The 18,645-nt window shown below is 31.3% G+C and overlaps 1 protein-coding gene across 1 annotated transcript; it reads right to left on the reverse strand.

Annotated features, from left to right (window-relative positions):
- Window positions 1–11,146: 11,146 nt before the first annotated feature.
- LOC133173108 (uncharacterized) lies at window positions 11,147–13,544 on the reverse strand. The gene is made up of 5 exons (XM_061308038.1): window positions 13,498–13,544; window positions 12,639–12,862; window positions 11,802–12,418; window positions 11,604–11,686; window positions 11,147–11,510 (listed from the first exon to the last, which is right to left on the reverse strand). Exons 1-5 carry the CDS (start codon window positions 13,498–13,500, stop codon window positions 11,277–11,279), a joined length of 1,161 nt encoding a protein of 386 aa, XP_061164022.1. The 5' UTR covers window positions 13,501–13,544; the 3' UTR covers window positions 11,147–11,276.
- Window positions 13,545–18,645: the final 5,101 nt, after the last annotated feature.

Here is an 18,645-nt window from a genome sequence, read left to right on the forward strand (position 1 = left end):
GATGCAGGTTTATTTTTTTTGTCACAAAGTGTTCTCCGATTTGACTAATGATTCAAGATCACAGGATGCTTACATGATGGTATACACATGCAGTTAAATCAATACCTTTTTGGTTTTCTTACAATGTAATAAAAGTAAACGGGGAAAGTGTTTCTAACGGGAGACGATTTCCATTCCTTTCAGAATGAGAAAAATCTGCGTCATTCCAGTTCTTCTATAACCAAGAAATAAATTAAAATAATATTGAAGGCCTACAACCAAAATAAAACAACTTCTCAAATGTTGCTATAGAAATACACATTAGCTAGAAATTTCATTGATTTAGTGTTATGAGAGCAGACATATACTATGTATATTTTTCAAACTTTCTATAAGAGTTAATTACGGAACTTCTCAAATTTTGATTAAGAACAAATGTTTGAATTTAAATATCTCAACCGTTTGGCGTCTGACTATCTGCAAATTAACATTCTGTGTATTTTTCAGCTAGAATGCGGTGTGATTTTCCTATATGTAAAACCAAAGCCTTTTCGACTTTTGTAATCAACTCAAAGTAAACACTTTGAGAAAAGCTGCTCATCTTAAAGACAGTTGGTACAATTTAAAAGTTGTTTTATAATGAAAAGCTTGCATTAAAGTCGGAATGTATATGGGTTTTATATGGCATGTCAAACGTTGCAATATTCGAGCTTTTCCATTTGCATTGTATAATTTTCCATTTGTATTGTTTAATTTTTATTTGTATTGTAAAATTTTTCATTTGGATTGTATAATTTTTCATTTGCATTGTAATTTTTATTTGTATTCTATAATTTTTCATTCGTTTGGTATATTTTTTCATTTGTATTGTATAATTTTCCATTTGTATCGTTTTATTTGTATTCTATAACTTTCCATTTGTATTGTATAATTTTACAATACAAATGGAAAAGTATACAGTACAAAAGGAAAATTATACAATACAAAAGGAAAATTATACAATACAAAAGGAAAATAATACAATACAAATAGAAAATTATAGAATATAAATAAACATTATACAATGAATATATAAAAAAAAAACAATACAAATGGAAAACTATACAATACAAACGGAAAATAATAGAATATAAATGAAAAGTTATAGAATACAAATGGAAAATTTTACAATACAAATGTAAAATTATACAATACAAATGGAATATTATACAATGCAAATGGAAAGATCGAATATTGCAACGTTTGACATGCCATAGTTTTATATGGATGTACATGTAATGCAGTAGCATGGCATACATATTGCATCCTATAAAATGGATTTCTCTCTAATTCTTTCTTTGTTTCAAAAATGTTTAGGCCAGAGTAGAGGTCAGGCATCAGTGGTCTTAAAAATACAAATACAGTCTTTATAAACACTGTTTCTTATGTTGAATATTAAATAAACCACTGCCGAGTTTAATAGCTCTAAGCTCGATACATTTGATGTCCTATTCTTATTCTTTGAGTTTAGGAAAAAGTTCTCTTGTTACTATTTCCCCCTCTTTTTTTTTTAGTCCCCTACCGGTGAAACCGGAGGGGACTATAGGTTTCCTCTGAGTCTGTCCGTCCGTCTGTCTGTCTGTCCCTCTGTCTGTCTGTCAGTCTGTCCCACTTGTTTTTCCGCACTTTTTTCCTAAACGCTTGCAGATATTGAGCTGATTTTTTGGTATGTGAGTGTATTTTGATGAGTTACAGATCAAGTTTGCATTTTTCTTTTTAATTTCTTCTTTATTGCATTCAGTAGAATGGATATATATTGCAATCTGAAAGATTCCCCCCTTTAATTTTCATTTGATCATTTTCATTTGTTTACTCTAGAATGTCATGACTTCATGTACTAGTATTTAGTCATTGGGATATTTGTCAAGAGTCCACTTAAGTCCCCTGTAAAAATTTAGGGTTAAACGTGTTGAATTCTTTAACAAAAACTTTTATGTCCATTGTAACTAGGTAATTTTGAACCGAAAACTTTAAATGAAGGTTTTTAACATTTTTTGAAGGCCCAGGGTAGGGGAAACATTGATTTATGTCGACGTATGTATACGTATGACTGCACACTACTTATACTTAAATTTAAACGTGACGCAGAATCGATATGGTAAAGCAAGTAAGACTAACTTCCTATCAAAAATTTCACATCAGTTAAAACAATTGCATTCTGTCTTTCAGAAAGAATCCGGTAAACATGAATATCAGTCACTCGATAACCAGGTTGATGAGCCACATGTATATCTGAGCTCTCTCTCTTAAATGAATGAATAGAATTGACAAGTCTCTTTGTTTTCTCCTAGTGAGGTTGAATGGACGAACTCGGTCCGCTTTCTGTGTAACATATCATACAGAGATCTTCCTGATATGGAGTTTCTGAAGTCTACATACACAGAACATATGTTCCTTGTAGAAATATAAAACTGACATGACGTAACTACAAACAGAACGAGTTTAAGAAAGCACTGAAGTTATTATAAAGTATCAAATTACCAAAAACTTGATCTTAGATTAGACGTAAAGGTCTTTATTTTTTTGTTTTGTTAAAGATAGTACTTTAATAGATATTTGGGGGGGGGGCAAGAATGTCCACTAATTAAATATATATTTAAAAATGGGGGAAGAAAATGTATCACTTAATAATACTATATTTATAAGTAACACAAAAATATTCAAATGTATTAGGGCGAAAACACCGTAGAAATACAAAACAAGCAAACAACATGTGAGAAGTAACAGTGACTTTAGTGGAATTTGATGTTAGTCAGAACCTTTTATATCAATCAAAAGCTCAGTATAGATTATATTGTCTTCTTTTTTACTGCCATACTGACTTTAAATGAAGTTAATCTTAACAAGTTGAAATTTTAAAAAAAAAAGTGTGTACTGTATTTTACTTTAAACACTAAAGCTAAAATATACTTCATTGGGAACACTGCTATATCCAGTGTAATTTTTACGGTTTGAGAATCTATTTAAGAAATGAATTTAATTTTTGAAGATTCATGAGGACATGAACTACGACGCTTCACGCCGGCATTTTTCATGAAGCGCGTTAGCTCTTCATGATAAATATGCCGGCGTGAAGCGTTGTAGTTCTTGTACATGTACCTCATGAATTTTCAAAACTTAAATTCATTTCTTATATTTACATTATTTTTCCGATGAGTTTCCACAAGTTACGCCATTCAACTGTCATTTTTTTTAAAGCAAAACAGTTTGCACTATAGTTTTGACGTCAAGTACGGTATTATGACGGGAGATATTCATGCTCATCTCATGGTAGTTCATGAGAAAATGAACAATCTTCTAATTTGCAAAGAATCTTAAGGAAAAATACTTGGAAATGTTAATATTAATACTTAACTGGAATTTAACATTCGTATAAGGAATTAATATGATAAAGTATGCGGTGTTTTAAAAAGATTATTTAGTTAATCATGCACAGGTGATTGTAATAATTTTTCATCCAAACAATAAGACAGTAATGGTTATATTAGAACTTTGCTGTGATTACAAAATAAATATGATTATACATGTATATCATACTATATTGAGGAGTCACAAGATGGGGGAACATACATGGTTTAAATGTTGAGATAAGCTTTAAGAGAATTTAATCACATCAATCTTGCAGAGAGTTGAAGAACACATAGCTGATTAATTGAATTGTAAAAATATTTTAATTATTGAATTCTAAAACACATGTATAAATAGATTATTATTCAGATTTTAAAGTGCATCGTACGTATCTGTATACAGTAGATCAGATTTGACAGAACCATTGATTCTTTAGTTGATAACATATAATTGTACTTATGTCAACCCATCCTTTTTTACAAGTGCAGATGTTATTATACATAATATCAGTGAAAGTAAACGATTGTGGGAATCAATTACTCAAATAGGGAGTGACTTGTATTCTTGTGTAAGATCCTTTAGTGTCTATACAGGGAAATAACCCCGATATAGAAGATCTTATTCATCTCTCTAAATACATGATTGAAATGTGACACTATTCTGTTTATTCAGCATTTAGGATACGGGTAATTATATTGTACCTGCACTTTCAGAATGAAATAAGCAGACCATGGGAACTTGAGTAGGGAGGAATAAGAACCAATAGGAAGTGAGTATTGACACAATGTTGCCAGTTGGTTGAAAAAAGGACAACAATACACGAACTGGGAAGACTATCATTAGCCTATAAATAGTAACAATACTTCTCAGTTTGGGATGGCTACGTGAGCAAACAGGCAGTGCATTTGGCCCTAGGTTTCAAAAAGTAGGAACAAATTTGAAAAAAAAATATTATTTAGTGTTGTTAGATAATTACCATGGCATGCTCTTTTGTGTGTATCGAAAGTTTATGCCAATTAATTACGAAAATATTATTCAGACACATGGTATGAAAGATGAGACATTTTCTTTAAATCGCATTTATAAATACATGTATATTAATTCAGAAATTTACATAAGAATTTTAAATTTAGACTTGTTCAAAAATTTTGAACTCATGGGTGATAATGAATTATCGAATATATCTGATGTTGAACATCGGCTTTATCATGCATTCTCATCTAATGCAGAATCCTCATGCACATATTGGCATTTAATTGACTCTTAAAGTACATTCAAACTTTTCGAACAAGGGTGTACTTTTTGAAACAGTAGACGGTTTAGCTAATATCCATATTCATTACTATATATATAACATTTTGAAAATAGAAAGTATTCGTAGAACTTTTCTTTTACTTATTTAGCATAAGAAAAAAAATATGAATTGACAGGCATCTATTTAGGATAAAAACCTGTCTTTAAAATCAATTTTAATGTCCTAAAAACTAGTGTAATACTTATTATCATTCATAATGTAATCAACGTTGAATCTAATAAAAATTTATCAAAATCTGTCTTTATCATTTAATCTTTTATTATTTTTTTCTTTCTTAATATGGAATTCTCTTGCTTGGCACTTTTATTTTTCAATGATGCTTCCCCAATAGGTCCGATGTATGAGAACGAGGAGTTTGATTTCGGTGTCAATTGCCCTTAGGAGTACCTATCCTTTCTACCTTGGTAAATGACTTTTTTTGCCTCGTCAATCTAAATGAAGTTGTATTTCGACATTTATTGCTTTACTTTATGGAAGTGGCAGTTTAATATAGAAAGCAAAGAAGAAAAGATAATAAAATAGATCTATATATTTACAGGTGGATCACTTCATCCAGACTATGTGGTCTGTCACTATTGTCTTAAAATGCGTTTGATTTTACAGGATATCCCAGAAAAATACACTCTGGCAAACTGCGATTTTGGATGGTTATAAGTTATTTTTTCTGTCACTATTTGTTGTTGATATTCTTTATTCTAACATTCTGCATTTTTCTATACTTATATAATTCAAATTCAACTTATGTGTCTCCTTTCGGTTTGAGAGAAAGAATTTTAAAATAAAAAAAAATTCTTATCTTGATGGTACATGAAAATCATTGAAGTTCAGAGAAATGCTTTTGTTTAGGTAAAAAGTAATATCGTTAAACTGAACATCCTATACAATTACCAGAAAAGCTTTGAAATTTTCTTTCATATACAATTTGTGCAGCAAAACATCAGACTTCTAAATTTCCATGGTACTTAGAGTGAAAATTGATTCTATTCAACTTAAAAATTAATTGTTTTAATGAGTTACTGACCTGATTGTAATTGTATCTGTAGCTCTCTGCTAAACAGACATTTATCTTTACAGAGGTTATTTACAACGTAATGAAATATACTTGTTGTAATCCTAGGTCCAATAAATCAGGTGTGAGGATGATTCTAAATGCAGCGATATCTTTATTAAAACAAAGACAAATGGTTGGATACACGCGAGTGTAATGGGCCTGCTAATAGACAAACACACTGTTGCTGTGATCATATGTGAGTGCTACTTACAGCGGGCAAATACGAAAAAATGATGCCGTCTAGCAGATAAACTAAATCAATGACTTTAACAAATATTTATGTTTAACAGATTTTCTGCCTTTTTTTTTATAACAGTAACTAACCACTTACCTTAAAAAGATTCTATAAATTTCTTTTGAGAACATATTCAATTAACGAATTTGCTAGTTTTCCCCTTGTCTGATAGACTATGAATTATTCAAAATAAATTTAAAACATGCACATATTTACTAAATACCAACATGGTTTATTAATAAAGCCCTTTAAGTATATCTCTGTGCTTGATTTATAAAATAAAAAGAAGTTTGAATTAAATTTACTTTCCCATAAACTTTTTAATAATTTAATCCATTTAACCCACCAGCACATTTTATTTTTAATACAGCACATTTGTTGTGTATTAATGTCTTAATAATTAAGGTATTGTTGCAACCAGTGAAAAAAAATAATCCAATTATAGCGGGTTAACTATTTCATAAACATCAATCGGCTTTTCAGTGATTCAATAACGTTTTGTGAGAGTCAGATATTGAAATCAAATCGTCCATTTTTCCTGCCTATTTTATGGAGATCTCCCCTCTTACTAACAGTTAAGGATTCAATCACTTTTATTTGTTGATTTTATTTCCATGAATGTAAATCTGTAAGTCAGAAAATACTGAAACTTTCTTGGTCTCATTTTCATTTCAAGTCTGATAACTTTTACTTTTTGTTTAATTAAAACAAGATTTGCTATGAGAAAACTACAGCTAAAAGCAAGTCAGAATGTATTGCAGATATTTTGTACCAAGAGGGTATTTATCATATGTCAATAAAATCGAAACTTAGAAATTTTTCATATCTTGCGATTGGTCATGTTGAAATTCACACAAGTATTTTTAAGTTGATATTAAAAATATGCTAGAGTTCCTCATTGACAATAACTATATATGTAGTCTATAAAAACCCGCTCTTCTAGCAGTCTATTAGAATTCCCATCGGTACTAATTTTTCCCATTAATAAGTCGACCTATTTTCGTATTTATGAAGCTAAATTTATATATTAAAAATCTACATGAAAACAAGCCGTGGCTTGAATTCGACTTTAAAATTTAACACAATACTCATTTTCAATCATTCGTTGGTTCGATACATCACTGAATTCGAAAAAAGACACCGCAGACTCTACATATGTATTTTATATTTGAATGTATTACCAGAGACAGGCATTGATGGTAATCTAACAACTGAACTACATGTATATGATACACGTGATGACTTCAACTTTATTATTGTCAACTTCCCTTACTTCAATAGTAAGGTATTCTCTCCTGCATATGGTGTTAACATCTCCCAGTTGATGCAATACACAAGAGCTGTTCTGTGTACGATCGATATCAATCACTAAATAAGGCATACCACTGACAAATGAGTTGATATTACAAGGATATAAACGATCTTGTTTAAAGTTACCATTTCGCAAATTATATAGTTCTTTTACAATTGTCTTTAGGTTGAATGATGACGGACGTTTCATATAAAATGTTAAACCATAATTCTGTTACTGATTTGTCTGTGAATTACTTCGTCTCCCCGATCAAGATAAAAGGATCAAGAAGAGCGAGACCGGTTGACAGGGGATATACTTCCATGGCACCTGATCTTATCTCTGCTGTTTTGAGGGGTCCTCGTTTATTCTATTCTCATTTTTTTTTTATGTTTAATTAGTTTTTAAAGCTTGATTACTGTTCGTCATATTTTTTCACGTTTTTCAGACGAGGAAAAGTCCAAAGTAGAATTTCTTAAAGGAAGCTCTTAGCATTAATAAATTTAATTTGTTTCATAGTTTTGAGAAAATTGTATTATATAAAGGTGTATATATGTATATCCAGTTTATCTAGTTCATTATCAGTATAAGGTACCTGCCATTATTCTCCTGGAAAAATGTTCTAAGACAATGAAGTATTTGAGAACAAAAAAGAGAAAATATCTGTAAATAATGCTTTAATTTGCTTCATCTTTGTCAAATACTTTGATCTATTTCAAATAGTGTAATTTATTGAAGATTTCCATTTATTCCATTTTATATCCAAGTGCAGATCACAGCAACTGCATGAAAGTACCATACTGGAGTTAGATCTCTTCGGTGAAAACAGTGTTTAGGGCTTCCTTAGTAATAAATTCTATAAAGTGACTCTGTGCATATATATATATATATATACATTTGTGGTATCTCTCTATTATATAAACATGCAGAGAGCAAATATCTTCATACCTGTATGAAGTTTTTCGAAGGTCATAGGTCATTACGTGACCTAATCACACAGCGCAGTAATATCTACATAAAAAGACTTACTCCACTAAGCAATAGGCCTATAGCATGTTTTTCATGCATAAAAATGTACAAGATACGCAAGTAAAATAATAATCATTTTATTTACAATGTAAACGAGTATTTAATACAGTTCTTGATCGATTTAACATAGAGAATAGAAAACTACGTGTTATAAGTTTCATGTCTGAGCTGCATAGTCTCTACGTTTACCCTTATTTTTCTCGCAGACCTCTGAATGCTATTTTTTTTTTTTCATTAAACTTTACTCACAATAAATCTGAAATCTGTTGAAAAATATCAATGTAATGCAATCACGCCACAAACAGCTGACAAACACTGCACTTTGGAAGTTCGGTAGGCACACCTCCATCATCGAGATCGTTGTGACGTTGTCTTAACAATGTAAGCTGTCGCAAGTGTCTCCATGTCAACATCAAAAATTAATAAATATGCCTTACTGAAATCGTAGATTTTATGTTTTTGATCAAATTTTGTACTTGATTTCAAGTTATCTGGTCCAGACAAGTGTCTCCATCCATCCCTTTCCGACCGAAATTCCTCCAACTTTTTATTATCAAACATCGGACGTGTTTCTTGTGTTTTTAAACATCGAATATGGGTTCTCGTGAATACAAAAATTCCAAGACACCAATATGCTCACTATAATTGATCACAAGTAGCCTTTCACAGAATATTCCCTTCAAAACAGAATCCTTTGCCAGATGAATTTGAAGCGTAACCGCTTTTCAAGCCGATTTACACCTAGCGTAATTAGTCAAAATCTACGACGTGCAGTTAGTGCAATATTTATATTCGATTACATTCGATTGTCCGTTTCAAATGTATATATAAGTAATAAATAACAAGTTTAAAAACTGCAATGGGAATTGAAGTGGGTCGGTACGTGATCAAATCTTCTGAGAAGGCCTTCGGCCTTCACAGGATTTGATCACGTGACCGACCCACTTCAATTCCCATTGAAGTTTTTAAACTTGTTATTTATTTCTTATATATATATATATATATATATATATATATATATATATATATATATATATATATATATATATATATAATGCAATTGTATTACTGACAAGCTGTTGAATAAAGATGAATTTCTTTAAAGTACCTGAAATAGCTTTCAGACAAGAATATAGAGACAGTCTGGACTATAGCAATTTATATCGCAATCAAAATTGCAAAAAAATTCTTCACAATGCATAAAAGAATCTTACTACAATTTAAAGTATTCAGACCAGTAGATTTAAAATGATAAGTCTCCGGGGATTATTAATTCTTGTGAGGATTAGAGGCTTCTGTACGAGGAGCAGGGGGCCCGATTGTGATTTCCTAACAACAGGGTTCACGCATTTCCAAAATACACTTGAAGTCAATAAAAATATCAGGAGGAGAATTACCCCAGTATTATTGTAGAATATGTGTATAAAGTAACTAAATGTTAAATACAAATATAGGTTCTTTCTTAAGAATATTCCGATTAGAATGGATCAGGGAACGCCACAGAATAATGAAACTAATTCAGAAATATTCCTCATTGTCCGTAAAACGGTAAATTTCCTGATATAACATTTAAACAAGAAAAGGAGATTTACACGGTAATGTTTAATTGAAAGGTAAATATTGACTCGACCTACCAATGTTTCCACGGGTTCTTTGTTCTGCATTGCCTGTCCATTTCTGTCGTTTGTTTTGATCTACAGACGCTCTATCGCTCTGGAAGCTGCCATTGTCAGACCCTCAATTGATGGGGCTCACACTGACACAGGCAGCACTCCTGACACAATTGTCGATAAGTTATAATGTGGTAAAATAGATTTCTTTTGAAGTGTTTTTTAACATCTGCTGGTGTCAGGAAAAAGTCTCTTTGCTTTGATAATGTAAAGAAAACGCCTTACTGGTGCCGGTAAATCGTGTTAAAGGGGTAGCCTTATGCTTAAATCTTTGTGTCTCGATTTCATTTGTATATCAATTTAAAAAATCATAATTAATTTAACAAGCAACTTTCAGGGACATTCTTTGCGTGACTCTAGGTGTGTTTATAAAGAAAGGTATATCGGTGCTCGATAATTAATTTATTCAGGTTCAGAGCAATCTGATAAAATGAAAGTAAATTTAAAACCATTTCACTTCTCATTCTCATAGTAACAATACCATATTTTTGAATAAGTTCAGTATAATTGAATTCTAGTTAACCTTGTATTTTTTGTGGGCTTAATTATTTATAGTTAAAACCATTTCGTAAGAATTTATATAAAGACCACTAATGCATGGTACATAAACTTGTAAAGGTGCTATAGGCTACCCAGTGTCTTTCATTGGGTGTGTTCTCGTTTCATAAATTCGAACTATTTGGTTGTGATCTTAAGACAGTCTGGTTACAAGGTTAGAACTATACCACCATTTCTGCAAACCAAAGTACAAAAGACGAGATGGCTTGCTTGGATCCACCCAATAAAGTTTCACCTTCGTCAATGTTTGAAGTGAACCTTCAATTTTTGCCTCAGTTCACTTGGAAGCTATGTGTACAAAAACACTTAATTTGTACCCAGTTCCCTTCTATCGAAAATACTTTATTGGTTCTTGTAAATCTGAAAAAAAGCTTCAATGACATCTAACATGCATTTCATATTCTTTTGTATTTTTTGCCGAAGTGTTTATGGGTTATTAATTTTTAATTGAACGTCTGGGAATTTACTAGTTTTTCACCACCTGGATTTAAAAATGTAGGTCGCAGGACAATGTATTTACTGAATTAATGACACATAAAACAATTACATATTGTTTAAATTGAAATTCAGTCGAAGATGTCTTGAGTACAATGACAGAAAAAAAACAAACATTTTTTTGGTAAGAATTTATTCTTCTGTTGTAATGCAGAATATTCATTAACTTACATATTCCTTAAAAACTCTTAAATAATAAAGCACCACAGCCAAATGCTTGTTAAATGAACACACACAAATTTTGATGTCACTCTAATCATTTTTGACTACCTAACTTTCAATTCCTCGAGTTCAACGTCAGAAACAAAGTGTTGAGTTAGCTTTTTTAAAAACGACGAAATCTTCGGATTCACTCCACGGGAAAGAAGTTGAAATAGACTCTTCCGAACTTGCTTTCTAGTTTTTAGTTGTTCTGTTGAGGGTTCTCCAAGAAGTGGTTTTAGAATCAGATTGGGAGACTCTGAATTGATTTCTTCCGTGGTCTTCAAAGTCCATTTTACCTTAAAAAAAAGTAAATCTAATGTAAGAATATTTTTAGGATTTCTCTTTTCAGATTACCGATGTACTGGGTTCTAAAGTCGTCAATTACTTACTGAATGTTTTGGTGGACTTTCAAGTAATCGTTCTGCCATGTAAAGTGAAACCTCTATGTCATCCAAACAGAGAAGAATATCCCCTGAAAAAATTGTTTAAAAAATACTATATTTACATTCTAAATTTTGCAAAAGCATAATTTAAGGTACATGTATATATAAGTCAAATATATGTCAATATATAAGATATTACTTTACCTTTCTTAACACCTGCTTTTGCAGCTGGACTATCTGGTTCCACATACTGAACGAGAAATTTAGTCTCCTCTACCATACCTTGGAAAATTCCGGCTTTTGGCTGAGCACATTGGTTATGGTGGCACAAAAAAGCTCCAAAGTAGGCATGAAAATGAATTATCCTAGAAAAAGAGTCTTGGTGCAATCGGGAACATTGGGTATGTTCTTTGGGCAGCACATAAATTTGTCTAAGATCTGTTGTTATTTCTGGAGTGCTGTGTGTTTCATCAAATGTAGTTCTATTGTTATTATTTTCTCCACTTGCTAGAATTTGAGATTGATAATCTATCAAACTTTCAAGGTAGTTTATATTTACAGTTCGAATATCAAAATTTGAAGGAGTATTCACACCATTTCTGATCCTGACTTCGTTTCGAATCTCTGATTTTGTTTCATTTTCTGGTTGAAAATGACATTGGCAATGATGATCATTTAGTCGTCTGCGGCGATGTCTAGCACGTGCGCTAGCAGGTCCATGTCGTCTTCTCTTCTGTGACTGGTCAGCGTCCTTTGTGACGTCAACATAGAAAACTCCTCCGTCTTCATTAATATGTGATTCCCAGTTCTCTTCAACTTTGCTAGAAGAGTATCAAATAAACTTTAATCACTACTTGTACAACACTTTAGCAGACTATTACACATACTTTAGATAACTATGTATTTACATAGGGGTTCCTGTGGAAATTTAAAACCAGGTTAGAAACTTGTTGAAATACTAAATATCCTGTTCAAAGTAGATCTCAATGAGAAGAAAAACTTGACTGACAATATAACATAGAAATCTGAAAGAATAGCTACCTGTGAGATAATATGCTCCGAATGTCATCAAAGTCTTCCAAGCTATTTCTTTTCGAGCTTTTATACAAAGTGGATTTTATTCCAAACATACTCCTTCTCAGCTGCATTGTCTGGTCGGAAGTAAAGGAGTCTTGACTTTCACTCTCTTTCTCTACGTCATTATTGTCATTTGTCGTTATATAAATGTCCCTCATTTCAAGTGCTGTTTTCACTAGTTTGATAAGCTGCAAAGGACAATAGATGATATATCTCAATATAGGAAAGGCAATGATGCTTCAACAAGAGATATTGCCTGATTTATTGGCTCGTTTGGTCTAAAGGTTAGGGAATGGATTTATTTAGCTGTATATATTAACTTGATTACATCTTTGACGTCAACTGCTGGAGTTTTCATCTTCAAAATGTGGGATCATAATTGATATAATAAATGAACAGACTGCATATCAGAAAAAAAATCTTTGTTCATTGAAAGAGCATACAACAGAACAGTGAGGCCCCAGAATTAATTTAAATTTCAAATTTGTGTCCTTTGATCAAACTTTATGTATTTTTTTTTCTTTGTTTTAAAAGGAAATCTCAGGCATAAACGTTGCATGGAAATAATGATAAAAAGTTTAATGTAATTCAAAGGAAAATATTTTATTTATTGGGATATATTTTTCGTGTCCACCCTTTTTATGCATCAAAAGGGTAAACATCATTTTTATTAATGAGCACCCGCCTCGTGTCTTATTTCCAGATTTCATAAAAGCTTGAAATACATTATCATTTTACCTTCATATAATTTATGCTAGGTGTTCCTTAATCTTAATTTGCAAACAAGCATCACAAAAAGTAATAAGAAACATTATTTACTTACCATAGATTTTAGAGAATTTTCCACAAATAAGAAATGACTGCTGCCGAGTGAAGTGTAATTTACTTTTATACACTGACGAAAAAGGCATGAGTGCTGTTATACATAGTATATGGGAGGTGCCTTTAATAAGCGCACACTTTCAACAAAACCACGTGACTTCATTCCAGGTCTTTGGAACGTTTCCATTTGGTGAATGACATCTCACATGGTTTAAATAACTAGACAGGGTAGTTTACTTTCTTCAAGTCAGAAGCTTTGAAATAAATATGCTGAATTATTATTTGTATTGACGGCAAGCAATAATTTAAGTTCTCTTATAAATTTATTGACGACATTTAGAATAGAACTGTCTAATTCTTGACAAAATATGGATTAATTGGAGCTATTTTCCCTCGTACACCTAGTTTAACCATCTCGTATATTAGATTTTTTCTTTCAAAGAAATAAAGAAAGGAAGTTTGGAAGTTTACAAAACAATTTGGTTAACCCAATGTAGTATTTTTTAAAAGAAAAGATGATACATGGAGTTCTTACAAAAATTTCACTGCAACACAATGTCCCGATTTATAAATGGAATTAATCCCACCCACCCCCTAAAAAATGTCAGGCTTGCCCCTTTTCAGTCAAAGGCTTGCCCATAAAACAAAGTATGAGAGTAAGCACGCAGAAAATCATACTTTTAGTGTATGAATGGTTTAGTTACTAAGATGAACTGTTATTGAGCATAAGAAAATGAAACCGCATACTTAAACCAAAACATTACATGCCTAAAATTTGGTAAAATTCAGTATAAAACAATATAACCAAAAAAAATTTTGAAAAATTATATTAGATAAAAATTTACTTTCACTTTTAAATGATAAAGATTTCTAAAAATAATATCAATAAAAATATACGAAAATAAAATACTTTGAATTGAATCACTAATGCTAAAATTTGTTTTTAATTTTTTAGATATCTTAAATTCTTTTTTACTCTTAATAAACAGTTAGAGAACAGCGAGGAGAAGTATCAACATGATTTATCCTATCGTGTTATAGTAATCTTGGGGTTTAATTTTTGTTCTTGTTTTTATATTTTAGTTTTTTTTATATACATGTACTATATAATGATTTTTTCTGTTCATTCGACTATATTCTGTAGTGATTTTTTTTTGACATTCGTTCAACTTTTGTATTTAAATTCAATTGTAAATTCGTTTATTTTCTGTTTACTTTCTTTTCTATAGTTAAAATGTACATGTATATAATGTTTCACACTCTATTCTCATGCATTATAAGTCATAATCACAGGATTTTATTTATTTAAGCTGAAAACTCAGAGACTGGTAAAATTAGAATGACATTGAAGAAACAAGAGGCCCAAGGGCCTTAACGGTCACCTGAGTATAATACAAGACTGTAAAGGATCCATAGAAGTATAAAACAAAATTAACTGAAAGATGAAGCTATGTTGCCTAAGAATTTCAAATATCTGGTAAAAATACCCTTGCTTATTGTACCGTGCGAGACCCGAGTAATCTTGGGATCGTACTTGGTTTTCCCAAGACTTACAAGGATGTTAATGAATACAAAATATACAGGGATGTTAATGAATGCAAAATATACAAGTACATGTACAATGGACACTTTCCTAGCGTGTAAGGTATTCAATATATACAGAAATGTTTTGTCACTTACCAAGTGCTACAATTAAGTACACAAAGAGATATTTCTAATGCTTGTATATTTACCCATGGTAATACCTCTAGGCTACACAAACAATTTAGCTGCTTGCCACTTGGTAATACTTGGTACCAACACTTGCCTCTTGGCTACACAAAAATAATGGTAATACTTGTTACCAGCACTCTTCACTTGTAGTAGTATACAACATGGCTATTTGCCATTTGTCAGTAACTACATGTCCCCTAGTCACCCTGGCTCTCTGTTCACTTGTTCACTTTGATAAAGTATAAAACAACTTTTTGCAGACTCTTGCTAACTTCACTATGATCTTCTTGAATTAACTTAACAATAAGACGTACAACAGAACACTACAGTATACACATACTAAGTACAATTGGCCCTTTCGCAACAACATAAAGAATCTTTATTTCAATCTTTTATACTGCTTCCCAGGCAAGAATCTAACTTTGAGCATGCTTTGCTCGATTAAACCAAAAATCATTTTTTTGTTTCTATTCTTTTTGTATTCTCATTCCATCAAATAACCTGTTAATTAAATTATATACAATGATTTCTTGATTTAACACAATTTAGCAAAGGGGAGTAACTTTTCCTTCACTTATTACAATTTTGTACTCTGTTTCCCTCCAAGATACAAAGGAGTAGAGAAAAGGCACAATTACTTATGTTTATACATTTATATTTATATTATGGCGTTTAGTCTGTTTGCTTAATACTCAGGGGCAGAGGAGAAAATTTTCACAGTATTAATGTATTTTTGCTATAAAATCAATAGAGCGCCGCTCAAATACCAGAACCCCTTACCCAGGAGCCATGAAATTCGCAATTTTGGAAAAGGCACCCCTGCTCATCATTACTATACATTTAGTTTTTTTTTTTGCTTAATACCAAGGGACAGAGGAGCAGATTTTCAAAGCATTAATTCATTTTCATAATATATTCAACGGAACCCCGCCCTAGCATCAGAACCCCTGATCCTGGGGCCATGAATTTCACAATTTTGGTAGAAGGCTCAATGCTTATTACAATCGTGCCAACAGTTTGACTGCTTGATGATCAGGAGTAAATAAGAAGATTTTTAAGGATTGCATTAATTTTGGTGGTTTTAGCCCCACCCCTCAGGCCCCAGGGGGAGGGGGAAGGGACCATGAAAGTCACAGTTTTGTTTCTCTTCGCCAATAAATGCTTTATGCCAAAACTGGTTGAAATTGGTTCAACGGTTTCCGAGAAGAAGCTGAAAATGTTCAAATGTTAACGCATATCGCACGACGAAAGACGAAAACAGCAAAACATGAGTGACTCAGGTGCCCTAAAATTCGGAAAACATTTCATACATATGAGAAGAACGTGTGCTTTTCAGAACTTAGTAAGTGAGGTGCAACATATTTGACATAGGAATTGTTACTTGGACGATCTATGGCGTCCTTAAAATCAACTTGAAGGAATGTGAATGTTGACAATGAAATAAGATTTGTGACGCATGAAGATGATTTGATCATTTCAATGTACCAATGTGCATTGCAATCAAATTAAATTCATACACCACGTATCATTACCTCAGGATAATTTTAGAAGAGGAAATTTAGCACAGAATAATAGGTTCTTCTTCTTGGTTCTGGTCAGATAAATATACATGTACTAGAAAAAGAAATGTTCTGTAGTGGATAGAAATATTCCGTATGAATATAAACATTAATAAATAGCTATAATCTACTTTAAGTAAGACATATCAAAAAGTTCAAATGTGAAATGATTTCCATAAATGATTGATGAACACAGATAAGAATTGGAGAAACAGCAAACAACCTTGCCAGCTAAATGATGCAGATCGGGTATGTGCGTCAGCTCGTTACGAGTTACTTTGACCTATTTCAACTTCTGCCACTTAAATTCTCTTCCTTCATATAAAAAGTACAAATGTATACAATTGCTTGATTAATTGATTTTTTATTGATGATATGATATTTAGTATTTAAAGTATCTCCTACTTTCATTCTGCCAAAAGTATGTCGGTATACTTCCAGAGACTCACTGGAAAAGCAATCTATACAATTAAGAAAGAAACCTGAAAAAATAAAGTTAATGTACAATAAAAGAAATCTTCTACATTTGAAATTAAAATATTCATTAAGAATACATGGACAAAAATGTCAGCATTTGAAACCATAGCAGACATTAAACAGAATGTATCAGCAATAGATAACTCCTATTTTTTCTGATATTTACATTTGTCAATGTTTTGTCCACATTTACCATATCAGTATAATAATAAAGTTGTAACTACAGTATGTATACCTTAACCCTTTCACATTGAGGCATTTTTGGCTAAAGTTAAAGACTGAAATAAGATTTTCTAAATGCTTCCTAAATAAAAAATACATACCTTCACCAAAGTACATCTGACAGACCGGACGTATTTCATAGCGGTACGGATTTCTTTCTTTACAACTGGTTATAAACTTCAAATTAAACATACAACATTGTAAATATATAGTGTTTGGTGGTTTAGTAGTAGTGCTAGTTGTTTTTCATTTCTCTCTTTCCTTTGTTTTTATGCCTTCTTAACTTTTTTCTTTGTCCTGAGGAAGGGACACTGCGTCCCGAAAATTTGACAATTTATAATTGTTTGTGTCGTTGGTCATTTTTAGTATATATATATATATATATATATATATATATATATATATATATATATATATATATATATATATATATATATATATATATATATATATATATATATATATATATATATATATATGGCATGAAATATATGGAGATAACGAAGAGTATTCAAGCTCAAAAGTCCATTATACAATACAAAATAGGAGCAGAGCAAACACGGACCTCCAAAACATCAGAGGTGGGATCAGGTGCCATGGAGGAGTGAGCATCCCCTGCCGACCGGTCACACCCGCCGTGCGCTCCTTGTCATGATCGGCAAATAACGGAAAAATCCGACGACAATTCAGTGTGTAAATAAAGGCCTAACAATTAGTATGAAAAACATCAGTCAGCATTTGACTCAATGATAAATTGTATTTGCTGACAAGGTCATTGTATCGACCATATAGAATTTACGAAATGATGACTTTAAAGGAGACTGTCAAACGTTGCAATTTCGATCTTTCCATTTGTATTTTATAATTTTTCATTTGTATTGTAATTTTTTTTTATTTGAATTGTTAAATTTTTTATTTGTATTGTAAAATTTTATTTGTCTTTCAAAAATTTTCCATTTGTATTCTATAATTTTTCATTTTAATTGTAAATTTTTTTTATTTGTATTCTTTAATTTTCCATTTTATTCTGTAATTCTACATTTAAGTTATATAATTTTTATTTGTATTATATTTGTATTTTATGATTTTCCATTTGAATTGTATAATTTTCCATTTGTATTGTATAACTTTTCTAAATGCACAATTGCTATATTTTAAAACAATTTAATAGGGTATTT

This window comes from Saccostrea echinata, unplaced genomic scaffold (assembly GCF_033153115.1).
Source record: "Saccostrea echinata isolate AGI-Se365-2 ecotype Australia unplaced genomic scaffold, CSIRO_AGI_Sech_v1 ptg000056l, whole genome shotgun sequence".
Lineage (NCBI taxonomy): Eukaryota > Metazoa > Mollusca > Bivalvia > Ostreida > Ostreidae > Saccostrea > Saccostrea echinata.

What these genes read in the sequence shown, in the direction of transcription:
- LOC133173108 (XM_061308038.1), bottom strand. An exon ending in CGGAGCATATTATCTCACAG is followed by an intron (nt 12,419 to 12,638) that starts GTAGCTATTCTT and finishes ATACTCTTCTAG; the next exon opens with CAAAGTTGAAGAGAACTGGG. An exon ending in AAAAGCAGGTGTTAAGAAAG is followed by an intron (nt 11,687 to 11,801) that starts GTAAAGTAATAT and finishes CAATTTTTTCAG; the next exon opens with GGGATATTCTTCTCTGTTTG.